Below are 26,942 nucleotides of genomic sequence, written 5' to 3'. Positions count from 1 at the left end.
CTGGATTCATTCCATTAACTGGCTTCCAGGGACGTCCAGGACATTTGGGGGAGATTGTTTCCGGAAAATCAGACAACGCATTAAATAACAGTTTATTTGGTTCTATCTGGATGTCAGGGATCCAATCATCATCACTTTCTGTGGGAATACTGGATTCATTCCATTAACTGGCTTCCAGGGACGTCCAGGACATTTGGGGGAGATTGTTTCAGGAAAATCAGACAACGCATTAAATAACAGTTTATTTGGTTCTATCTGGATGTCAGGGATCCAATCATCATCACTTTCTGTGGGAACTGGTGGTGTATTAGGCATCACAGTTGCAATGAGATCTGAGTCCTGAAAGTCAGAAAAGGTAACTGCTCTGTCTGGCCGGGCTAGGGAAGGGATGGGTGTTGGCCCTTCTGTCTTCTCTTGTGTCTGTGCAGAAGATGTAGTACTATCTTCAGAATAGCTTGCTAAATGCTCTGTTTTCCGGCCATTGTGCTTTCCACGGATTTTGCCTTTATTTTTATGTTTTTCTTGGCCATGAGGACGCTTATGTTTATGTCCATGGTCAAGGCCATGTCTCCCTTGGTGTTCAAGATCATACTCAAGTTCAGGTTGATGTCCATGACCAAGGTCAGGCTGTTTTTGATGTCTATAGCCAAGGCCATGTCCCCTTTCATGTTTATGGCCTTGGTCATGTTCACGTTTATGGCCCTGGTGAAGGCCATGTTCTATTTGCTTTTCGTGGACCCAGTCATGCCTATGAATGGGTCCTTGTTCTTTTTTTGGATCCTGCTCTTCATTTTGTACACGTGCCATAAAAGTGTGGGGTGGACTTACAGTTATTCCTTTTCTTGTTTCCTTTACTTGTACTGATCGGAAAGGTGAAAAACCTGGAGGCCTTTTCAGGAATGTGATCTAAACAGGAAATATTAAGATGAATGCATTACTGGGAAAAAGAAACTATCAATGAAGAAAGAAGAGACTGAGATCTGGCAATGCTGTTTTGGTTTATAATGGGGAAGGTCTTTGCCAAATTTTAAGAACTATATTAATGCTCTAGAAAGGCTGAGTGATATTTTTTCCCCTTTTGGCTGATCTTAGAGTTTGTGGATATTATTGTTCTTAACACTACAAAATAAGCTGGAGAATAAATCTGTGGCACACTATTTATTAATTGATACTATTTCTATTACCACCATTACTGCTTTTATCCTAAAAGGCCCTAAGTGGCTTTATGAGCTAAATGTATAGGTAGCATGTATCCACGATCACTTTTCTGGGCTGAAACACAATAGGACAAGTTCGTGAGCTTAAAATGCAGCCTTTGTATAATGTTTGTGTTAGACTACATACCCATACATGACAAAAACCTAAATCAGAAAAAGGAGAGAAGAGGCAACTTGCACTGAAGATATGGATTTGTGGATTATTTCTACCTACGCTTTTACTACCTGTGAGAATGTGATGGTTGGAGGCAGTGTTCAGTGGTGCAAAGAACATGAGACTCCAAAGCCCGTTTTACTAGTAGCATCTGGCTACTAGTAATCAGCATTGTGGTGAAAAGGGTGGATTCTGATTTGACCTAGATTTGAATGTGAATGCCAGTAGCTTCACTTTTCTCTTCTGTAGAATAGGATAATAACAGCACCTACTTCATAGGGTTATAAGGGGAACTAATGAAAAATATGTATGAAGCTCTCAGTATACTGCCTGGGACAGAAGAAGGACCTGGTGATATTATTATATGTTCTGGGATCTCAGAGTCTTTCTAATTTTTAGTGTCTTATCCTTGATAATGGGGAAAGTGTTATTTACCTCCCAGGGTTCTACAAAGACTTGAAAAAGATGATGTGAACTAATGCTTCTCAAACTTGAATGTGCGTATGAATCCCCTGGGTACCCAGTTAAAATGCAGATTCTGATTCAGTAGATGTGGAGTAGGGTCTGAGAGTCTGCATTTCTCTCAAGCTTCTTGAAAAGCAGAGAGCAGTGGAGGGCTGTATCTCACCCACAGCAGGGACTGCACTTCACTAAGAAGAGCCTAATGAAGCTTCAATGGAATGCAGACAATGTGTGAGAAGTGATCAAGAGCATTGTTGCTCTCCTTTCTAGCCATTAAAAAAAAGAGAGATCAGCACAGAAATGTCAGATTTCTCTCCATTTTAAAAAGATGGTCCTCCAATACTTTTCAGTAATGGTTCATTTTCAGAATGAGCAGAACTGACCCCAATTGTAAGTAGAATCATACCATTCCAAGTGATCTACAGTTGACAGTAGGGTAAATTTTTTTCTCCCAAGGTATCACATAAACTTCAGCATTGCAGACCAGACTTTGCTGTTTATGAAAACAGAAACCAAAAGAGAGACCAGTGTTATCCACGAGATACTCAATTAAGTGGTTCTTAAACATCAAATAGGTTTCCATTGAAAAAGTAGATAGTTGCATTACTACTTACACCAGGGTTTTTGGTCTCACAACTTTCGGACAACTCTTCATTACTTTCCTTGGAACATGTGGTTTCCCTGGCTGTAAACTCAATAGAAAATTTCTGTCCAGCCACCAGCTGGAAAATTAATTAGCACAAAGTAAATATTTAGTAAATATTTCTATAATAAATCATATATTTTTAATCCAAGGATTTTTAAGGAAGAATCTTAAAGTTTTAATTATATACTGACCAACTTAGAGAGTTAAACACACCAAAAAGTATAAACATTTGACAGTAAAACATTTAGTGGGTATGCATATTTAAAATATTTGGCTGTTGGTTGATCCCATTTCCTTTTCTAAATGGGAAAATAAAAGCAGGCCATAAATTTTATTTTTATTTTTTTCTGAGTTTTATTGTTCAACAGCTGCAAAATTCACTAGTAATTTGAGGGCTCAAGTTGTAATAGAATCTAAGAGGAGTAGGAAGAAAAACTTAAACATTTTCTTTAAACAACCCTCGTTGTCCTGCCAAATCTTCAGTTAGTGAAATACTGAGTTAGTGCCACTGTAGAAATTATGTAGATTAAATTATGCAACTAAGAAAATTGTTTGTATTTTCTATTGCTTCTCTTACTTTTTTTATATTAAGAAACCATTTTAATCTCTAGAAACAGTTTTAATTACTACACAGTGGTGTCTTCCATTAAGCATTTTGTGGCCCAGTTTCTTGACCAAATTATTTAGTATTTAATTATAGAATTTAAATGTATGTGTATGTGTGGATGCATGCACATACATGTATGTGTTTGTAATATTATGTAGCTATTAAAAAGAATGCATGAGGCTGGCTGGTTAGCTGAGTTGGTTAGAACACAGACTTGTAACACCAAAGTCAAGGGTTTGGATCCCCATACTGGCCAGCTGCCAAAAAAAAAGGAACGCATGGAGTCTATATCTGTTGACCTGGAGGGACAGCCATTATTGAAAAAAGGAAGTTACAGGGTGATAGTGTAATCCTATTTTTGTAAGAGCAAACTATAACAGTCTTCTCTATCTCTTTGTGTTTTTTAAAATCATGGAGAAACATGTGATGGGAAAAGTATGGGGAGAGAAGAGTCATAGGAAAAACTAAACTCCTCTACCATTTCTGGCACTGTTTTGCTGGCTAAGTATGTTTAAATTATTAGAACAAATTTAATAATTAACTTAAATCTAGGTGTGTGTGGAAGTTGGAAAGGAAGGTTCCAAGAGAGCCTTAGAGTCTATAGTTTAGTGCTCATGAATTCTTTTGCTCATGACAGAGTGCACCTTAATTCAATCTTTTTTTTTTGACATTAAAGTTGATTAATGTAATGTCACCTAAAAAAGCTGACAATTTGTGGGAAGTGGAGTGAGGCTTCTGGTCAAGATGATGGAATAGACGGTTCCCAGCATCACTCTCTCCCACAATCAGCCAATTTACAACTATTAAAAAGCAATGACAGCCAAGCTGGGGCCGCTAGAGCTCAGGGAAAGGGGAGGAAAGACCAATGGAGCTCATGAAGGCAGGAGAAGCCACGATGAGAGAAAGAAAGGATCACTCTGACTGTTTGGAATCCTGGCCACTTCAAGCCTGGAGCTGCTGAGCACACTGAGCAAGAGCTAGCAAAAGCCACAGCTGTGCACTTCACATGAAGTTGCTTGGAGGCAGCAGGGGTGAGGAGGGCCTTGGTGGCCCCCACGCCAGCAAGACAACTAACAGGGTTCCTGTGGACCCACATAGGACCAAGGAGCCACTTGTGCACTTCACATGAAGTTGCTTGGAGGCAGCAGGGGTGAGGAGGGCCTTGGTGGCCCCCAGGCCAGCAAGACAACTAACAGGGTTCCTGTGGACCCACATAGGACCAAGGAGCCACAATAACTGAAAAAAGAAACCACTCAGAGGCCAGTGAGTCATTGCAAGGGACCAGTGCATGGCCTTCCCATGGGAAGTGTTTGCAGTGTGGGCAGCAGGGGAGACAGAAATTGAGACACAGCATGGACAGCTGATCTGCCCCCCCATCAGCACAGGCCCACTCTGTGTAGACTGGTCAGGAATACAGAACTTTATGGGGAGCAGTTTGCTAAAAAGACTGAGGTCCAGACCAGAGTTTCTACACAACCCAGATGTACTGGATCTCATGAGACCCAGAAGAACCTATAAAGTCAACCATTAAAACCTGAGCTGCACGAAAAGCCTTCCCCAGAGAATCAGCAACAAAGCAGCAATTTAGCTCAACTACAGAGCTCAAGTGCTGGTCCCCAGAGGAAGTTCCCCCTTTTAGAAGTAAGCAAAGGGCAACAAATTAGTTCCAGTGGAGTTTAAGTAGGAAAAGCGAATAATCCAGCACAGAGCTGAAAGAAAAACAAAATACCCGTATACCAGAGACAAAGTTTGATATTAACTAGTAAAGGTCTCACTTCACCAAAGAACATCTATAAAACCTAGGAGGACCAGAAGGCCCCGGGGCCCCCAAGTCAGGGAAGGGGGAGGGCCAGGGGCCTCAGCCATGCCCCTGACACCCACAACCAGCCCAGCAGCGACCACCAGGCTGCCATAGGAAGCACCCTGGGCTCCCGAGCAGGGGCAGTGGGGTACTGAGAGCTTTGGCCACACCCTCCTGACATCTGCATTTAGCCCAGCAATGACCAAGCCACCACTGGAAGCCTCCTAGTCTCCCCTGCAGGAATGAGGGGAGTGCCATGGGCCTCAACCACACCCTCTCTTCTTCCTCCTTCTCCCACTCTATTTCCTTCCCCCTTCTTCTCTCCCCCTCCCACCCAGCTCCTCTGCAACTACATCTTAGAATGTAAAAACAGGTGGAGCTGGGAACCAATCCCTCCTCCCACAACCAGGCAAGGAGCATGCCCAAAACACCACTTCCATGTGACCACAGCCACCACAATGGCCATGGCCGCCACAAAAGTGGTTAGACGCTACAACCACCATGCTGATGTCCTGCCAGCCACTTCAGTGCATGGACACAAGGAGAGTCACCAGCAGAGACCAAAGAAAAGAAGAGGAAAGAAACCTATTTCCACAAAGCCCATTCCGGAGTGCTAGAAGAAGCATCTACTCTACAACAATAGTGGGAGACCTGAACACACCTCACTTAGCACTGGACAGATCATCTAGGCAACAAATCAACAGGGTAACCATTACTCTTTCAGAAGGAGAGAAGAAATCTAGGGTTATCAGAGGTGGGAGTAGGGAGGGAGGGGGCATGGGGAGAGATTGGATAAGGGGCATGAGGAATAGGTATGATTTATAATAAGACATATGCTGATAATATCGATTTGATCAACATACATCAATGTTGAACCCCCAAAACATGTAATCAATTATGAATCAATAAAATAAATAAATAAATAAATAAAATAAAATTTTTAAAAAGCTGGGAATTTGTGACTCAAATCACAACTGATGGCTCAACTCTATTCAGGGTCCAGAGGGGAGGAATAAAATTTAGCAAATTGGTCATTTGGAGATTGGCTTTTATCAAATTCATCATAAGGTTAATTAATTTGCAGTAAATTGTCTGTTTCCACCAACACTGCCTTGTGTCAACACGTCTAAGCAGTCAAATTGCTCTCTTTAAAAGCAAAAATCAGTAAAGATTCATCTCTTTAAAGTAAGTTTGAAATTCTCTCAGTATTCAGATTGATTTGGCAACTAACTGAGGGGATGTTGGCTTTGTTTGGTTTGTTGCCGTACTTGTTGGTGTTCTCCTGACATCCTTAACACACACACACACACACACACACACACAGACACACACACTCACAAATGTTAATTAGTTAATTTACAGAGAGAACTGTAATTGCTAAGAGGACTAGATATTCATGTTTAGGAATGAATGATTCTCTCTTGATAGCAAACCTCTGACATGCATATACGAATTTCTTGTGAAATTCCCTTTTTCAAAAGAAAGCAAAAACAAGAAGTGAAAAGTAAAGCCAACAAAAACAAGAGTAGCATGGATTGGTATCCCCTCCAAGTATGGCTAATATGGTCACATGACAGTGAAACCTAGGAGAGGGGGTGGAGGCGTCCAGGACAGGAATGAGTGCTCCAGTAGAAGACAGATCAAAGTGTCAGTTTTCATTTATTTTCATAAAGTTTGTTTTCTTTTTTTTTGTAAAACTAACAGGAGAATAGAAGGATGAAAATAAAATAGCCCATTGTGCCATCTCCTAAAAACCACCACTGTGTGTATAGTCTGAGGCATTCATTTCTTTTCAGTATTGTTTTCTGTACATTTTTATAACATAATTGAGAACATAACGTATATTCATTTGTATGGCCCCTTTTTTTCACACTAATAAAACATAGACAGTTCCTACATCAGTAACTCCTCACAAAGATCCATTATAATTGCTGTTTAATACTCCATTGTGAGGAGAGGCCAGGCATTATCTAATCATTCCCATGTTCTAGATCATTTTGATAACTACAATTAAAATTATAATCGAAATTGCAGTGGATATCATTGCATATAGACTCTTATTTTAGGTTCCTACAAATTCAACTACTGAGCCAAAAGCATGAAATTTTTAGTGAGAATTTTCTCAGGAGACTATGAAGATCATATTGGCTTGCTGTAACAGTTTGGTTCTATTTTGACTCTTTCGTTTAGCTTGTATTAGGAAGAGAGTTTTGAGTCTCTAGAATAGAAATCTGTCCACGAACACATGGGTTTTAGACTGTTGTAGCTGGTAGGAATTTGGGCTCTTCTACTCTAGCCACTCATCTTACAGATAGGGCCACAAAGGCTGAGAAAGTTGAAATGACCACCTGGAGCCACCTGGGACGTGACTGGCAGGTGCTGTGGTGGAGCTGAGTCTCCTGACTCCCAACTGAGGTACTCTTTGTCCTCTGTTGACAGAGCATGAAAGGAGAGATGAATCCCCAGAAGGTACATCTGTAAGAGGGAAGGGCACCCCAGGCAGAGGGAAGAGTGGGAGAAACAACACAGAAATAGAGTGTGGAGAAACTCTGGGCAATGATGGATTGACCAATATGGCTGAGCCCAAAGCACTAAGTGATAATGAGAGATGAGTAACAAATTTTATTAATTATATAACAGTTGGTAGTATTTATATAGCATGTTAGGGTTTTAAAAGTGATTTGACATACATTATCTTCTTTGATCCTCATCCCAGTCCTTTACAGATAGAAAACAGAGAGAATGTTCCAAGAGACTTGTCCAAGATCACACATCAAGCATGCAGTGGACTTGGAATTCAAATCTACCATATCTCATTACCAAGTATACTGTTTCCCAATCCAGAGCCAAGATCAGTGGCAAAATGAGTAGGCAATTTGCACATTGACTATAGTATCAGTATTTTTGTAGCATAATTTACAGACCTGTTCTGTTGCTCTTTTCACGGTGTCAATCTTGAAATAGAAAGTTTCATTATTCTCTGCATTAAGCTTTGCGATGGAATGAGTCAGAGCCTCCTGCAGCTCTGGGCTGTCGACGGGAATATCTCTGGGGCAGCCAAGACAAATTTTGGGAGGTGTTGGTACAAAATCCTCCGCTAAAAGAATCAGATTTTATCAGCATGTGCACTGAAGGAGCAGTTTAGCCTAGCACCTCTCCCACACAAGACCCAGCATCCATGTTTATAGAGGGCCACATGGTACCCCAGGCCTAGCAGTGAGTGGGCGAAGGTCGTCTGTCTGACCTTCACTTCCTGCCTCTCTTCTTTCCTTTCCTCAGAGCCCAGTGTCTTTAGAGAAACATATTCAATTGAAAGGTGTCAGTGACTCAATCAATATGCTACATATTTTCTGAATGTTTGCATTTTTAATGGAAACTATACTTTCCTTTCCTCAGAGCCCAGTGTCTTTAGAGAAACATATTCAATTGAAAGGTGTCAGTGATTCAATCAATATGCTACATATTTTCTGAATGTTTGCATTTTTAATGGAAACTATAAAAAACAATGTTTAATTTAAAGGAATGACTCTCTAATGGAAAAGTTTAAGTCCTGTGGCTCTCAGTAATGCTTCTCCTCGTGGAATATATACAACTATTTTCCAAGTAGGAGAAAAGCCAACTCTTGTTATAAGAAAGACTGACTTGACCATAAACTAACAACACCTACCTTTCCCCCCATTATAACATGCAGGAAAACAAAACAAAACAAAACAAAAACTTTAATTGGAAGGATTTTATTCTGAGTGGTTAAAAATGAGATACAGTTTTCTCTAACACATGACTAAGGATAACTTATACACAAGGGAAGACCAGCTGGCATTGTACCCAAAGACCAACTTTGCCCAGACAACATAAATTTTCCCTTCGTCATGGTACCTCCTTCTGGTCACTTGCAGAACAGTCTCAGCTGTACTCACTGCAGTGCAACTGGGCAGGGAAGGGGTACAGCGTTTACATCAAGGTTTGTAGGTTACATAGACTTTGTAGAATGTCATAGAAACTAAAATACAATTTATATGAAAAGACCCAGCCAGTTGTCTGGGACCACTCTTCCACTATTGGGATGCCAACATGTGTTATTCCTCACCTGGATAAAAGTCGCAGTTCTGTACGAAGGAAGCAATTCTTTCCTGAAGATCCATGTATGCATTATCTGTACATTCAGCCATATCCTGGTTTTTAAAAAGCATGTAAGTGCATAAATTAAAAACGTTTTTGTGAATAGTTAAGGTAAACAACTAGTAAAATTAAAAACGAGGTCTACTTTCTAAATCATTGCTTTAAAAACAGAATAAAACATAGTCTAACTGCAAAACAGAATAAGAAACAGATAATAGAATTAAAATACAACAAACACATACACATACACAAACACACAGAAAACGCAAAATAAGATGACAAGAATACCTAGTATGAAAATAATAACTATATAAGTAAATGGGTAGAATTTTTTTAAAAAATGTCAAAGGCTTTTGGATTAAGTTAAAAACAAAATGCATTTATAACAGCTTCAAAAATTATATTTCATGATAAAGATAAATAAAGCTTAAAAATAAAGAATGAGCAAAGCTATATGAGGCAAATATAAACAAAAACGGAGCTAGAGTATTACTGATACTGGACAAAGTAAAATTCAAGGTAATAAAAAACCCATAAAAGTAGTAAAAAGTAGAATTTTATTGTTCAAAGGCATAGACCAGAAGGCATGGAATCAAAATACTTAAAGCAGAAAAAATGAGGTATATGAATAGTTATAATTGTGGTGGGAAAATTTAATAATTGTAAATCTAAGGCCAAGTGAATAAATAATAAGTAAGATCATAGAAGACTTGAATAACATAATGAAAATTTATTTAAATAGTATTTTCATATAGTACATATGATTTTTTTCTTGGCAGCTGGCCAGTACAGGAATCTGAACACATGACCCTGGTGTTATAAGGCTGCAGTCTAACCAACTGAGTATTGCCAGAACAGTATTCAGTGTTAATTCATGACTTTACATAATTTCGTAATTTAAGAGAGGCATAAAACAAACAAAAACCCCATCAAACCTAGGTGTTTATTACAAGACATTAGAAGAAAAAAGAATAATAAACAAGAAAAACAAGAAGGAGGAAACAATAAAGATAAAAGCAAAACCAATGAAATAGAAAACAGAAAGTAATAACATAAATAATAACATCCAAATAATCCTTCCTGGAGTACGGGGGAAAAGCCAAATGAATAAAAAAGGCAACATGGCAAAGCAGAGAAGTATAAAAATATGAGAGAATATTATTTCCAATAAAGGAACACATACATTTTTTAAAAAGATATAGGGAGTACCATACTTAAAATACCTTAAGTTTGGATGAGAAAAAAAATGCAGGGAGTAGCCCAGCGTTTCTTGATTCTATCAGCACATTTGACTCACTGAGAAACTTTTAGATTATTCTGCCTCCTGGGACCCACCCCAGACAAATTACACCAGTATGCTTGGGGGGAATGGCCTGCGATTAGGTATTTTTTAATGCTAGCCAGGTGACTCTAATATGCTGTATGGATTGAGAACTACTTATGAAACTTCTTAAATCAGTACTTCTAAAACTTTTTTTGTTTGGTTTTTGGCAGCTGGCCGGTAAGGGGATCCAAATCCTTGACCTCGGTGTTACCGGGCAGCACTACTAACCAACTGGGCTAACAGGCCAGCTCAGTGCTTTCAATCCTTTTAACATTGCACATGAATCGCCTGAGAACCTTATTAATATGCAGATTGTGATTCAGTAGGTGTGGGGTGAAGTTCAGGATTCTGTTTTTCTAACAAGCTCCTGGGCGATGCTGATGCTTGGTCCAGGGAACACTCTTTGAACAGCACGCCTTAAATCTTACCAACTTTGGGAAAATATTTCATTTATATTTTATTTCCTTTAATTATTGTAAAAATTCTGTGAGACAGGTGTTATTATCATTTCCTATTTTAGAAATGGAGTCTCAAAGAAGTTATACCAAAAATCTGACTGGCTTTGTGACTTCAACCAGCCCTGCATCTCTCTGTGTTGCAATGAGAAAACTAAACTGAAGCCTTACAAACAGATGCAGGAAGATTAATGTTAGGTGGCATTTAGGCCTATGCAACCTCAAATGGCTAACTAAGCATAAAAAACAGAAGGCATTTAGAGATGCTTAAATGGCCAGCTGACTCAAAGTTAACTAATAATTAATAGAGTTAATTAAAGTTAATTAAGAGAGTGTATGACTTTAGAAGGTTCCTCTCTCCTTTTTTTTTTAAACTGTATTTTTTATTGTGGTAAAATATATACCATAAAATTTGCCATTTTAATCATTTTAAAGTACACAATTCAGTGGCATTAATTCCACTTACAATGTCATGCAATTACTATTTCCAAGTTTTCGCCACTCCAAACAGAAATTCTGTACTAAACAAGCAATGAATCTTCATAATCCTTCCTCCCACGTCCTTGTAAATTTCAACCTACTTTCTGTCACTATGAATTTGCCTGTTCTAGATATTTGATGTAAGTGGAATTATACATTGTTTGTACTTTGTGTCTGACTTATTTCACTTACCATAACGTTTTCAAGGTTCGTCCATGATGTAGCATGTATGAGAACTTTATTCCTTTTTAAGGCTGAATAATATTCCATTGTGTGTGTATACCACACTTTGTTCATCTGTTGATGGATACTCGGGTTGTTTCGGTTACTATAAATAGTGCTGCTATGAACATTCATGTCTAAGTATCTGCTTAAGAACCTGTTATTAATTTTTTTAAGCATATAACTAGGTGTGCAATTGCTGGGTCATATAGTAATTCTGTATTTAACTTTTTCAGGAATTGCCAAACTGTTTTCTATAATGGTTGCACCATTCTACTTTCCTACCAGCAATGTACAAATGTTCCAGTTTCTCCACATCCTCTCCAATTTTCCTTTTCTTGATTATAACCATCATCTAATTATGAAGTGGCATCTTACTGTGGTTTGTATTAGTGTTTCCTTGATGGCTAAGGATGTTGAGTATCTTTTTATGTGCTTATTGGCCATTTTTGTGTCTCATTTACAGAAATATCTACTCAAGTCCTTTGCCCTTTTTTTTTTCTTTTTTTACTTTTGTAGAGTTTATTGGAGAAGCCAGATATCTTTGCCATTTTCTAACTGGGTTGATTGCCCTTTTGTTGTTGAGTTGAAGGGGCTCTTTACATATTCTGTATATTAAACCCTTATCAGATATATGATTTGCAAATATTTTCTCTCATTATGTGGGTTTTCTTTTCACTCTCTTGATAGTGTTCTTTTTACTTTTTTCTCCAATTATGAAATAAATGCATGTTCAATTAGAAAATTTGGAAAGTACTAAAGAGTTCCAAAAAAGTATAGTCAGAAAAAGCACTCATAATTTCAACTGAAAGTTAACTATATTCTATATTTTGCATATTTGTTTTCCATTACTTTTTATATTTACATTTACTTTACTCATATTTGAATGAATCTGTATGTATAGTTTTGTATCTTGCTTTTTTTTTCTTAACATATTGCAACCATTTTATTATCTCACTAAAAACTATAAATTTTTTTGATAGCTATATCATATTCTACTGTATAGATATACTGTAATTTATTTAACCACTTCTTAATGTTGCATATGCAATTTATTTCCAATGTTTTTCCATTAAAAATAACACTAAAATGAACATCTCATGGTCTGGATATCCCATGTAATAGAATTAGAAGCAGAGTTACAGGACTTGCAGTAATTTCTTGGTTAAAGCATAGTCTTCTGCTCAAATGTAAATATCTCTGGGAAAGTATCATGCCTTAGCTATCTTAACATTCACTAGTCACATCCACCCTGAGATACAACATTTTAACATAATTTTGATTCAGATAACAAGATATCATCCTAGGAAGGGCACCTAAGGGATAGAGACTCAAGATATAGTTATTAAAGATAAAGGTAGAGAAGGGAAGGTGAGAAAACAAGCAGAGAAAAGTCTGAAGTGAGGTGGGTAGAGCTCAGGAACATTATAAGGGCATTAAGCACACGGGAAAGAAAAGGAGATAGGAAAGTGTGAAGACATAACAAGATAAACAACAATTTCATCATTTTGTCTCAAGCCATTCCTATTCCCTGATTATTATACTCTGTAAATATTTATTGCTAAGATTGCTGGATGTACAAATTCTTTGACCAGGTGGTAAGGCAGTTTGACCCGTGACCTGAGCTTCAGAGTTCCCAAGTGAAGGTAAATATAAATTGCTGAGTGTCATCTGAAGTTTTAGTGACAGTCTTCCCCCACTGCTTGATAGTTCCCCTTCCTGCAAATACTATAAACAAAATGCTAACAACTTTATAATTTATAAAAAGTTTGGCCTACTTACACCATTCAAAAGGGTCTTGCAGTCTGGAGTTAAGACAAGAAAATTCTCCTTGGAACAGTTAGTTTGCACAATTGCATAGTTAACTTGAAAGTTCCATCCAGCCACCACCTGAAAACAGTTTTGGGGTGACCATTTAAAGGGCAGTTTAAACATTATTCACACTGAGACATAAATGTTATGAAGAGTTTAGACAGTGCCTGGCATATAATAAGTGGCCAAGAAATATAAACTATTATTACTACTAGGCAGAAACATTACTGAATAAATACTGAGCACCTTGAGACTCTCACATCCCTCACACACAACACACAAACACACCCCTATCCGTCTGAAAATGAAACGCAATATATAGATGGAGTTACTACATTTCCTTAAGTAAGATCTAACACTATGCCCTTGCCAGGTTTCAGACAGAAAATGTTTTGCTGAATTTCACAAAATAATAATGCTCTTCCAGATGGACAAAGAAAACTTCGGAGGAGAGTGGCCTTTACTGATGGGTCCTCAGTTCCCAGACCATCATGAGGTATGATTTCTCCCACTTTATTCTCGTCTGGTCCCATCCTGATAGCTGTATACGGACATAATTGAGTAAAACATGCATCTCGCATGAAAGAAAGTTGTAAGGTCCTTCAAATGCAGCGAATGTTACTGACCAAAGTCAGTCACTCATAGAGTCACCAATAAGAGGCTGAAATACAACGGACACAGTCAACTATCAGAAAAAGCTGGGTGAGCTAAGCCAATAAAAAGACCAGATTTTCAGAAATTAACTTTTTTCTTTTTCTGATGATATGGAAACTATAATTTAGGGAATACCCAGAGAGCCATGCCAACCATTTTAGATAAAAGTTAATATTTTGGAGCCATGTTTAATTCATGATAACTAGGTGCTGGTATAGTTTTCTTTTAAAACCTTAAGGCCAGAATGGCTTTTCCATTTCATCGTCTCTGGGAAGAACATGTCACGATGACTACTCACTCTTTAAAAACAAACTTCAGAGGAAGGGATTCTGATTGGCCACCTTTCCCCCCTTTACATCATACTCCTTTGACTAAAGAGAAAGCCCTTTGCATCCTCTATGCTAGTCACAGGAAAACACAGAAGAGCTCCTCACCACCAGAAGTGCAATCATACATTTTCCTTCAGCCAATGGTTTATTTTAGGTAATGAAATGCTACTTCTAAAGATCTAACAAATTTTTAGCAATACTGTGTGACATGAAAAATTAAAGAACAAACCTGTCTTTGGGCCTTTTTTACTTCTCTAAGAGCAAAGAGGTAGGTATGATCAGTATTGTTGTTAAAATGTTGAATGCCGTGTCTCAGAATGGGCTCCAGGTCGGGGCTCTCCGTTGATATAGGATGCACACAGCCAAGGCAGTCATACTGGGCTGTCACCACAGGGCCCTCGGCTTAACAAAGAGCAGGTAAAAAGGCGGCGTTAACTATGGAAATCAATATTCAGATACATTGCCCTAAGCAAAGAAGAAAATTTAGAAGGCCCTGATAAACAAACTTTCCAGTAAATACCAGTATGTACTAGAGAAAAGGAGAACACAAGATTGCTCTTCAGTCAGAGGAAAAAATCCTATCATTCATTCAGGAACATCTTATCTGCACAATATCATGCATAATTATTTTAAATTTATTTTAAAGTAATTTTAATTATAGAATTAATTCATGTAGACATTAATGCGTTAGGGACGGTGACCGCTGGGAAGGAGATGACAGTCGCGTGGGAGAGACAGAACTGGAGACGGATCATTTCAAAATGATTCAGCAAGAGCCTGGACAGGCGGAGTGAGGCCAGGGAGGGCTCCACTAAGAAAAAGAGGAAGGCGTCTGAGCCGCGAGCGATGAAGAGCGGTCAAGCCCACTCCACGCGGGGCGAGCACGTGGGGAGACGCGACGGTCGGCTCCGGAGAAAGCAGGCCGAGCCGAGGCGCCGCGGTGCCGGACGGCGGGCGGAGAGAAGCCGGTGCTGCCCAGGGGCCTCACTCGCGGCTGCGGTTACTACCGCATGCGGAGGTGGCTGACTATATCCAGCCCATGTCACGGGCTCCTTGGCGAATCCGATAAAAGCGATGGCTCCCATCCCAGGAAAACGCACATACTCACAGCATTCTCCACATGATTTCAGGGGATCCACAGACCCTCTGAAGGGAATGAAGAATTGTCTGCTGAAAGAATGGGAAGCCCCTGAAGGGTTTCTCATAAAACGATGTAGAATATTTAAAAAGGAGTACGTGTGAAATTACCAAGAAATGTTCATAACAGATGGCCCTAATTTGTCCCAGACACCAAAACAAACGAGCTGATACACGTGTCCCTATGACTCTTGTTTACTATCAAGACTGCGCTGCGCACGCACCTCTGGGATATGTAGTCCAACCGGTTCCTCCGGCCTACGGTTTCTCAGAGCTAACGCGAAAAGCTGAGACTACGAACCCACAATCCATTTCGGGGGCAAAGTTTGGCTCGGGTCCCCGGAGTCTCGGCAGCCGTCCAATCCAAAGCACTTCCTCTAGTGATTGACACGCCGCCTTCTCCAGTAAACACAACACAAAAGTCAATACATGCCCGCCCCCCGAGGCGGAGCACGGTATCACCCAATGGAAAAGGCGAAGAATTGAATGGCAGTTCTACAGGCCAATAAAAGGACGAAAGAGATAGGCGGAGGCTCGGACCCCGGGGGGGTTGAGGGGAGGGGGAAGACGAAGCTTGAAAGACTTGGTAATGGCGACGGGTTTGGTAAGTAGGAAAGTTTCGGTTGAGGAGTAAGAGCAGCGGCGAGAGCAGTAACGCGCGCCGGGGAGGCCGACGTCAGTCGAAGAGCGGGTACGCGAGCTGCTGGTGGTGTTGTCGCTGCCAGGGCGGTCCACACCTGGGCTGACCGCACTCCTCGGCGGGTTTGTTGTCTTTCAGTTCGGGGAGGGGGGGGGGGGGGGGGGGGAGGGGCACGGCGTGCGACCACGTGCCGGAGTGGGGAGCGGGCCCCAGAGCTCTCCTCGCAACCGGTTCTTGGCCTTGTCTCCATAAATGTGTGTCAGAAAAAATCTGCCGGCTGCGAATGTATAGCTTCCCCCCCTCCTCTCCTTGTATACCTTATGTTGAATAAGGGGAATGGGCAAAGTTAAAAAACTGGAGGCAAATTCCATGACGAGTTTGAGAGAATCACTGATAGTTACTGACAGGCACAGAAGGTGAAAGGGGAGACGGAAGAAAGCCCAGAGGATGATTTGCCAACTCTCCAGGGCCGGCTTTTATTCAGAAGGTTGCCTGGGGCTAAGAGGCGAGAAGGAAGGCCTTTTGAGAGAGAGAGAGGAGTAGGGAAAATGTGCACACGCACAAAAATGTTTTTCTAGGTGACAGAATTATTTTTCACCCTACGCTGTCATTTCTACAGAGACGTTTTTAAAATTAAAATAAAGATTTTTAATTACTTGTGATTTCTTTTCTGTTTTGGACTGTTTTTCTTTGAACACAATTTCTTGCAAGAACCAGAATGCCAAGGACATAATTTTTGCCGGTACCATATAAATGACTAAGGCAGGTATACACAACTGCCACTGTGATGATTTACAATAGTGGCTCTGAAGATGCTCTTCGGGAGCCCTCATGGACTAAAACTCTTGCAGAAGGCCAGCTCCAGGAAGGCCTCTGTGAATGGCATCCTCTGTACTTAGCGCATCTACCACATTAGGGAAGGAGCTAATAGTGGTTATATCTGTTGATAAGTTGCTCCATAAATATGTTCTTAATAAGTTTCATTTATTGAGGGTCTACTTTACCAATTCTACTATTTACTAGCTGTGGGATCTTGGGCATGTTATTTAACTGCTCTGGACCTCAGTTTTCTCATCGGGAAAATGTGCATATTAAAGCCTACCTCATAGCTGTGAGGATTAAATGTCAATACATGTTAAGTGCGTACAACTGTGGCTGGCACATAAGTCTTCTATAAATGTTAGCTATTATTTTGATCCTGATTATCATGAATACATTATATTGATTGCTAGGCATTGTACCTTCAGGAGTATCATCTCCTTTCAGTCTCACAACAATTCTGTGAAGTGGGAAGTACTGTTATCTCCCTTTTCTAGATAAGGAAAAGGAAAGCCAAGAAGTTGAGCTCTGACTCAGGTCAGGTCTGACTTCCAAGCCTATGCTTTTCTCACTGTAGGATGCTGACTACAATTGAAAACAGTACTTGTGTCTTCTCGTCCTTTTGCAGAGCCCTTGCACACACCTGATACAATGCGGCACTTGAGGAAGAGAGTTGGGATAGTTCTGAGAAGATGACTGGCATGAGCCTAGCCCCAACCACAGGACTGTGCCACTCCACCCCACCCATGCCCCCGCCCTCCCTAATGCTGCAAATGGCATTGCTACTGCTGCCTGCTGGGAGGGGACAGCAGCCTGGTCTAGGTGGTGTTCCCGGCACACAGAAATGGCTAATCCTACCTGTCCCCAACCACCCCCCCCCCCCCCCCTGTTTATCAGCTACCTGGAGTAATCTGGCAGGTCTGGGTAGCCACGGAGAATTTCCTATTCCCCCTCTTCCCTACGGTTGCTGTACATTCTCCAGTGGCCTAAAAGAAAAGAAAGAGACCATTTATCCTAATCTTTCAGATGGAGAAGTCCACCTAGTACTGTTGCTAAATACGGCATTTAAAAAAAAAAAAAACAACTTTTGAAGACTTTTTCCAATGGAGTTTTGAGACAAGAGAATGAAAGTTTTTTAGCCTAATAATTATTTTTTTACGAGCCACTGATATTCATGAGTCATCAGAGAAGAGGTAGTATGAACGGTGAGATTTTTAAGCTTGAGTCTTTGTTTCAAGCCCTGGAGATAACTTCTTTTTCACCAAAATGCCTGCAGTGCCTTAGAACCAGCCTGCTAAACTCTCCTCTTGATTTACCTCTCAATTTCAGTGGGTCAGTTCTATTCACATAAGCTTCAGTTTAACTTATTGGAAAGAGCAAGAAACTTGGAGTCAAAGTGTCATCCAGTTCCAGCTCTGCCACTTGCTAGCTGTGGCCTCTGTCAAGTCCTTTCACATCTCAGAGTCTCAATTTACCCATCTTGTAGGAGATATGTACGTCTACCTCACAGGGTTATTGTGAAGAGTAAATGTGCAAATATACATAAAACGCCCAATAGAGGCCCACCCCATGGTAGGTACTTAATAACTGGCAGCTGATTTTTATTGTTTGAAAGTGTTTTTCGGTTGTTTTTTTTTTTTTTTTGTCTTATCAGTCTTCAGTCAAATGCACTGGACTTTTCCTAAGTGACAGATGCTATTTTATCAGGATAAGGCACATCTCTCTTCATCTCCACAGCCCTGTACAGCAGACAGTGCTGGGCACAGCAGCTAATTATCCCCACCTTACAGATGAGATAACTGAGGCGCAGAACCAGCACTACAATCCTGTCCTCTTGACTTGGAGTCCAGTGCTCTTTTACAACAGCAGATGACTATCTGTTCAAACCACATACAGGATGCCAATGTCCTAACATAAAAGAGACGAAACCGTGGACTGTGAAAAGAAAGGCTTGCTTCTGAGGCAGATACAGTCTTCAGCCTCCCTTCATTAAGGCAAAACAACCAGCTGTGCTGTGCCAGGCATGTTAAGCGTTTGGTTAAGGTACAACCTAAATGTCCATTGATGGAAGATTGGATAAGGAAACTGTGGTATGTATATACTATGGAGTACTACTCTGCCATAAAAAAGAACGAAATACTCCCATTTGCAACAACAGGGATGAACCTGGAGAAACTTATGTTGAGTGAAATAAGCAAAGCACAGAGGCATAAATACCGCATGCGCTCACTCACATGTGGGAGCTAAGAGAGAAAGGAAGGCAGGGAAGAAAGACCACAGTGGTGCCATGATCCAACAGAGGGAGGGAACATTCCTAGGGCTACATAGTGGAGGGGGAGAGGGTGGAGGGGAGGGAGTTTGTGGGATAATTGGGAGGGGGTGAGGGGTACAAAAGTAATTTCTGGTAAGGGGTATGCTCCCACTATGAATCTGGCACTCACATCATGGGCAGGAGAGGTGACAATTAGCTTTGCATCTCATGGATATTCTTAATTAAAAAAAAAAAGTTTGGGCCAGCCCGGTGGCGCACTGCTACAGTGCGCCACTTGGGAGCGCGGCGGTGCTCCTGCCGAGGGTTCGGATCCCACATACAGACCGGCTGCTCACTGGCTGAGCGAGGTGCGGGCGCAACACCGAGGGTTGCGATCCCGTTGCCGGTCTCGAAAAAAGACAAAAAGGAAAAAAAAAAGTTTGGTTAAGGAAGCCATTGTGAACAAGGTCATTGGCATAATTTATCTCATTTCATCCTCCAACACCCTGATGAGGTCAATATTATCTCCCTCTTACAGGGAAGAGCCCCAGTTCAGGGAGTTCAAGCAGCTTGCCTGCTATCACACAGCTAGTTGGAGGCAGAGTCAAGATTTGTACTCAGGACTGTGCAGTTGAAGCACCCACACTCTCCCCTCAGCAGCTCTTCAGCTCAACCTGAATGTTGATTTATTGTCTCTCTGGGGCCTGACGCACATGTCCTGATTGGTCTCTAGAGCCCCCTTCTCATGCGAGGGCTTTCTCCATGTTTAATTCCTGGTCTTGCCTTGATTTTTCTGTCTATGCAAGAACACAAATATAAAGCATATGATTTTTCTATACATTTGAGAGTTTATGTGCATTCCTCATAAACAGGCTCAAGAATATTAGTTATCCCTGCACAAGTACAAAATCTGCCAGGCTCAATGGAGAAACTGGAGGCTTGAGAATCTCAACACACTTACAGCTTCTGACGCTTCCTTGTAGTCACAGTCCTGCCAGCTTTTGCCACTTTTAACAGGGCAATCACCCTCCTTGATTTGGTACTTGAAGGAATAAAATATATCAGGGACAACCTGAAAAAAGCAACCAAAGATATTTAGGATTTATCCGAATGACCCAACAGCCAATAAATTGAGTGAGTTCTGATATAGCTCTGAATATTGATCTTGGTTTGATTTGATGAGAGCAATGCAGTCATTAAAAATATATCTAAATTTTTATAAATATTATAAGTATTTTTCTGGAAGAATGTTTATAATATACTTATAAATATAGTTTTTAAAGGTTACAATGCAGTATCCATAGTATTAGCCCATTTTTGTAAAAACTGATTTATATGGACTTATTTGTCTTTAAAAAGTCTGGAAGGGCCGGCCCGGTGGCGCACTGGATAGGTGCGCTGCTTGGGAAGCGCGGCGGCGCTCCCGTCCGAGGGTTCGGATCCCACATACAGACCGGTTCCCGCTCACTGGCTGAGCGAGGCACGGGCGCGACACTGAGGGTTGCAATCCCGTTGCCGGTCCCCGGTCCGGTGCGGGGGCAACACTGAGGGTTGCGATCCGTTGCCGGACACGGAAAAAGACAAAAGACAAAAAAAAAAAAAAAAAGTCTGGAAGGATATGCAACAAGCTGTTAAAATGTTTGTCTGTCAGTGTGGGATTTTAATTACTTTTCACTTTCTTCTTTAAACAAACATTTCTGAATTGTCTGACTTTTTTCCTAATGAATATATACTACTTTTACAATTAGAAAAACAAACAAGAGAACTTTCTTTGAAAAAATGTTAACAGTTATCTCTGTATGGTAGGATTAATTATGTGTGATTTTGGTATTTTTATTTACTTTGGTTTTTTTTCTTTTGGCTTTGGCAGCGGTCTGTGTTTTGTTTTCTAATGTATCTTTTTAAAAACAGCTATATTGAGATCTAATTCACATGCCAGAAGATTCACCTAAAGTATACTATTCAATGTTTTTCAATACAAGGGTACATCAGAAAATTCATGGAAAAGTAGAATTGGAAGACAATATGAATCTCTTCATAAACTTTTTGAAGACCTATCATATATTTACACAATCCCTTTTAGACCATTTTATCTCCCCCTAAATAAATCTTGTATCTATTCACAGTTACTACCCATTCCCCCTTGCCTCCAGCCCCTGGCAACCAATAATCTACTTTCTGTCTCTGTATTTGCCTATTCCAGACATCTCATATCAATGGAATCATACAACACGTGATCTTTGTGTCTGACTTTTTTTCACTTTGCATTATGTTTTCAAGGTTTAGCCATGTAAGATGTGTCAGTACTTCATTCCTTTTTATGCCTGATCTAATTTTTCTGAGATGTCATATAACAATACGTTCTAAAGTGTAACGGTGCTGAGTTAAGTGAGCTTTCCAATGCAAAATCCTGGCATGTCAGAGCAGTAAGAGATGTGATGCTGGGGGGTGATGCTGTCCGGTCCCTCACTTTGCAACTGAGAGCAAGGAGGCCCCAGGGCAGTGCTTGTCAGAGCCTACCTGCCCACAGTATTTGTGTCTGGGAGATGATGGAGTCGAGATAGTCTCCAAGGTTTTGATAATGTAGGCCTTGAAGCAGGAGGTGGTAGAAGCTGTAACCACATGGCAAAGTAAAGATAAAAAGATGACTATATGGGCATTTTAGTTCAAAAATCAAATTTTCCATGGATGTCAGCCAACGAAGACACTACCACTAAACTGCTACTTGATAGCATCAGGAGGCAAAATTCCTCACCTGACTATACTAGACAAGGAAACAAAATGGCTTGATTTTACTTTCAGAATAAAAAACAAAAACCACTCCACTGTGGTTTTTTCTTTATCCTTGTGATTTTACATGGTTGGTTTTTTTTTTTTTTTCCTGCTGAAGTAACCAATTGCTTAACTATCCAAGAGACACAGCATTTTATAGTGAAATGTATGTAAATAAACTCTTGAAAGATTTGTATTTCTTTGAATTACACATCCTGCCAGGATTTGTCTCCTATCTGAGTGCATCAATGCAGTGATAAAGAACATTAAAAACCAACTAAAAATTGCTCTTAATCTTGATGCATCCATCCATACAAACTTTGTGGTAGATATCTTGTCAAATGCAGTAGAACCATGCTAATCTCATTCCTGACTCCTCTCAGACATACCCCATGAAGTGCCCCCTTCCATTTAAGGTTTGGAGGGCTTTATTTTTTAGTCTAGGGCCAGAAACCCAGTGAATCCTCTTGCAACAGCCTGACCGAGTTCCTGGATTCTCCCACTCTGCTTAGTCCCTTTCAAATTTCTCCATCTACTTTAGTTTCATTTCACCCCAGGGTACTGCTTCTCTGATCACCTAGGAAGCCAACCTTTATGGCCCAAGGACTAGTCATACCCTGCTCTCCACCCCCAGGCTAGAGAGTGATGTTGGTCTTTTTCAAAGCTGTAAACATCTACCTTTGAGTATCTGTTCTTCAGAGGTTGCTGTGTGTGTGTGTGTGTGTGTGTGTGTGTGTGTGTGTGTGTGTGTGAATGTGAGGCCTGAGCTCCGAGAGACAGCACAAGTCCCAAGTGACTTCAAAGTTAAACACAGCTCACTCACCATCTTAGTGACCTCAGTTACGCGGTACAGTACAAACTGGTTCCCACTTTGGTTTTGATTGTTATATTTCTTCAGCGCAGCGTCCACAGCCTTAAATACATCCTCATCATTGCAGTCAATTTCCTGAGACAATGATTCCTGAGTTAAACTTGATAGCAGCCTGGAGCAGAGGAAAAGGATGGCAATTAGTTTCATGATCTAATAGTCTCCTTCTGGGAGCTGAGGGATGGTTTCACCAAGAACCCGGAGCCAACTTGGATACTGATTTTAACAATCTCTAGCCTCTTGTCTCTTCTGTCCTCTTCTCTCTCTGCTTCAGCACTCAGGGTCCTGTTTGGATTCTTGCAGCCATATGCTGTTTGCCCTATTCCAAAAGGGCAAATGGCTCTGCTGGATTATCCAACCACATTTCAGGCTAGAATATTACAACACTGGGGTTGTTGACCTTATCGTTTGCATTTGAAAAGCACATGGGAGCACAAGGCACACTTCCAGGTGATTGCACAACTTTGTGTAGCAAATCAGAGCAGAATCTAATAAGGGAGGAGAACCACCAACTAGCTCTGTTATTCCCTCGTGACTTTCCCAAAGCAATTCATGAAGGTCATTACATGTATAAAGAATACAACAATTAGTACAATGAGCGGAATCCTTTTAAATAACATTTCTTTGCAGGATATCTATCTGCATAGAAGCAGGCTGTTATCAATTTTATTGTTTGCCTGGGAAGCTCATGCACAGGGACATCAAGTGAGTTCTGGGAGTCCCATCCAGGATGTTGGCACAACTGAAAATAAAATATGGACATCCCACCTGGTCTCTGGCCAAGCCAGCATCTCTGCTCAATCACATTAGTTCTATACAGGAAATGTTCCCCAGGGTGGAGAAGACCGAGGAGAAGCATATGAAGAGATGGGCTGAGTGAAGCCCTGCATTCTCTGTCCTTGCTTCTTATTTCAGGTTTGGTGATGTTGGGACTCAGAAAATGATACCTCAAAGTACGGCACTATGGCATCTTGAGTACTTTGAAGGAAGCCAAGAGAGACTCAGACTTGACCTCTCCTTCTTACTACCTTCTCCTGCTCTTTCTTCCTTCCTCAAAGCAGGCCATGGAAACTAAAACCCCTCTCCCCCAAAGCCAGCTATAAAACCTAGGACTATTACTCTATCTTTCTTCCACCATTCTGTACAACAGCCAGCCCCAGAAGTCAGTTGAGAATATCAATTATAAGGCACTAGTTTTCCAAATGTTGGTCTACATTTCATAATATGTTGAAATGAGAAAAATAAAGATGTAGAAAAAGCTCTTCATAATACAACATTTATTCATTTAAAGGACCATCCATTACTCTGAGATTTTCTTTCTGACCTTTGTCAGATCATTCCTTTTTTTGTCTAATCACACTTCTATGTGGTTGTCTATGCTTCATCGAATCTAAGCATAAAAATGGACAGTTTTCCCTTGGGTCTTTGGGTCTTCATTCTGAAGGCTCCCATGTCATGTTAAACTTCGATTAAATAAATACTTTATGCTACTCTCTTGTTAACCCGTCTTTAATTATAGGAGTGTTGACCATTACCCTCATGATGGATGAGGAAAAGGTAGCATCTTTTTGTCCCTAGAGTGGAAAGGGTGTCCAAGCAACCTTTTTGATAAAGTTAGATTATTAGGAGAAAGGAGATCTAAGGGTAGGTTAAAGACATGAGTTAGCCCTTAGTAGATGTTTGCCTTCAAGTCTCACCCTCCCCCCCACTGAAACAAGGTAGAATTCTTTCTTATTGTTGATAAGATCTCTCTGGCTTGGCAATTGTCTCCCTGAGAGCTCCTGGAAAGAGGTGTCAATGGGGGCTGAATGGTGGCCTCATACTGGTATGGCAGGAACATGAGCTTGGCAAGTTAAGTGCAACCTGGATTCCAACCCAGTTCTGCTACTTAACTGCTAGTCAGGGTCACACAATCTTTCTGAGCCTCAGTTTTCTCACCTGTAAAATGTAGAAGACCATAACATCTTAATGGGATTTTTATGAGGAGTGAATGGGGTAATATATGTGCAGGGGCTGGTAATTGGTCCTTACAATTACCTAATGTTGAGAATTCCTGACTTACTGAAGTAGTGTCAGGTACATGGTGATGGCAGAAGGTTGATTCTAATGGGGGGATGTAAGAAAAAAAACAAGGGTGAAGGAGACTTGATAAGTTCCCAGGCTGAGAGGAAGGAAAAGGCAGCAGAGATGGAGGAACTGAAAGCTGAAAGGGTAAGGAAATGATGGTGGTGCACTGTCCAGGAGGAGTTGGAAAGATATAGTCAAGGACTTGGCAGTGTATACAGGCAGTGTAATAAAGAGGAAAGAATGTGGCTTTGGAAAAGGCTGATCAGGATTCTAATCCCAGTCCCACAATTTACTAACTGTAAGATCCTTAGCAATTAATTAAATCTCTTTGGGCTTCATTTTCCTCATCTAAAACATGGTTTTGTGGCAGCTCATTTTTCAAACTTATTTCCTTTCCTCCTTGGAGTACAGCTAGACTTCATTTCCCAATCTTCATTGCATTAGGTGTAGGCCATATGACTAAGTTCTAGCCAAGAAAATGTGAGCATAAGTTATGCATGCTACTTCCAGGCCTATCCCATAAAAACTGCCTTCATGATCCTCTAGTCTCTCCCCATTTGGGTTGGATGTAGAGGATCCAGAAAAAAATACTGAAGTCCAAGGGAAGGGAAGAACTTCATGATGAATGGAGCCTGGGACCCTGAATCACCATATAGATGACTACCTACTTATAACCCACATTGAACTGTTACGTGAAAGAGAAATCAAATTCTACATCATTAAGCCACTGAATTTGTTACAGCACCCTGCCTATTCTAATACAATTATATTACCTGTATAAGTTGACTGTAAAGATTAAATTACAAAATATGTGAAAATCTCTGGACTCAAAATATTTAGTATATCATGGACCTGGAAAGAAACTGAGGCATGGCTTAAACAATGAAGAATTTATTTGACCCCAATATGAGTGACTGAAGCCAATTACATGCTCCAACTTACCTTGGGAAGTGCTCCAGAGAACAAAGAAGGAACTTGGGCTTATAAAGGAAAAAGGACCAATCAGAAGGAGAGGTGGTTACAAAAGTTTTCTGTCAAGCATTACAATTTGTGCTAGCATCTTCAAGTAGTGTCGGCAGTAAGGGATTGGTTGTAACAGTCTGTGAGATGGTCCTCAGCTAAAAATTTTTCAGTTCGACAGAAGGTATGTGGAATAACAGTCAACAGATGTGTCGGCTATTATTTTTCCAGGAGGTCATGACCCTGGTGATTGATTGAAAGAGTTTAAAAGTTCAGGGTGCCTTTGGATGTGATTGATTGATTGCAACAGCTCAAAAGTTCAGGGTGTCTTTGGATGAGACGTGACTGAAGCTCAAGCTGAAATGTCCTCCCAACTCCATTTTAAGTGCCTTGATTGTACTGATGGCATTTTCTTTCATCAGTATCAATTCATTAAACAAAGATTTCTTAAACACCTAGAATGCACTAGATACTTTAATGAACAAAATAAAGTCTGTGCTGTCATAGAGTTTATTGGGTATGAATATTTCTAGTCTATAAAACTTAAAGAATGTTAGTGTCACTGACACAAAGAGCGATGTCAGGAAGTTGGGCTTTAGACATTTGAAAAGGCGTATTATATCACTCCTGTTAACATCACTTTTGAAAGTTGATGGAATAGTTGCAAACAAGCATTCATATACTTGTACTTTTTTTTTTTTTTCCCGACCGGTAAGGGGATAGCAACCCTTCGCACGGTGTGGTCCACACCACGCTCAGCCAGTGAGCGCACCGGCCATCCCTATATAGGATCCGAACCGGCGGCCTCGGGGCTACCAGCGCACTAAGCACCACACTCTCCCGAGTGAGCCACGGGCCGGCCCATATACTTGTACTTTTTTTTTTTTTCCTGACCGGTAAGGGGATAGCAACCCTTCGCACGGTGTGGTCCACACCACGCTCAGCCAGTGAGCGCACCGGCCATCCCTATATAGGATCCGAACCGGCGGCCTCGGGGCTACCAGCGCACTAAGCACCGCACTCTCCCGAGTGAGCCACGGGCCGGCCCATATACTTGTACTTTTTAGCCATCATGACATAAAAAAAATTAGAAAAGCAACAATCAACAGTATATTGTCTAAAACCTCTAGCAGAATGTAAGTTCCC

General features: G+C 40.7%; 1 protein-coding gene across 2 annotated transcripts in view; it reads right to left on the bottom strand.

Annotated features, from left to right (window-relative positions):
- KNG1 (kininogen 1) overlaps positions 1-23,157 on the bottom strand; it is a 25,514-nt gene extending 2,357 nt beyond the window's left edge. Inside the window, exons 1-10 of one of the 2 annotated variants that reach the window (XM_008582722.1) lie at positions 22,725-23,157; positions 20,091-20,201; positions 17,780-17,864; positions 14,512-14,684; positions 13,270-13,377; positions 8,975-9,059; positions 7,812-7,984; positions 2,448-2,555; positions 2,240-2,326; positions 829-906 (exon numbers count right to left, since the gene is read on the bottom strand). In XM_008582722.1, coding sequence (XP_008580944.1) covers positions 829-906; positions 2,240-2,326; positions 2,448-2,555; positions 7,812-7,984; positions 8,975-9,059; positions 13,270-13,377; positions 14,512-14,684; positions 17,780-17,864; positions 20,091-20,201; positions 22,725-22,919 — 1,203 coding nt within the window. In that variant the 5' untranslated portion in view covers positions 22,920-23,157. The remainder of the gene's footprint in view (positions 1-828; positions 907-2,239; positions 2,327-2,447; positions 2,556-7,811; positions 7,985-8,974; positions 9,060-13,269; positions 13,378-14,511; positions 14,685-17,779; positions 17,865-20,090; positions 20,202-22,724) is intronic. The other variant, XM_008582723.1, reaches the window with a different exon arrangement.
- Between the last annotated feature and the right edge of the window lie 3,785 nt (positions 23,158-26,942).

This window comes from Galeopterus variegatus, unplaced genomic scaffold, assembly GCF_000696425.1.
Source record: "Galeopterus variegatus unplaced genomic scaffold, G_variegatus-3.0.2 Scaffold2709, whole genome shotgun sequence".
Taxonomy (NCBI): Eukaryota; Metazoa; Chordata; class Mammalia; order Dermoptera; family Cynocephalidae; genus Galeopterus; species Galeopterus variegatus.
The sequence above is the reverse complement of the archived record's forward strand: the minus strand, read 5'-3'. Positions and strand labels throughout refer to the sequence as shown.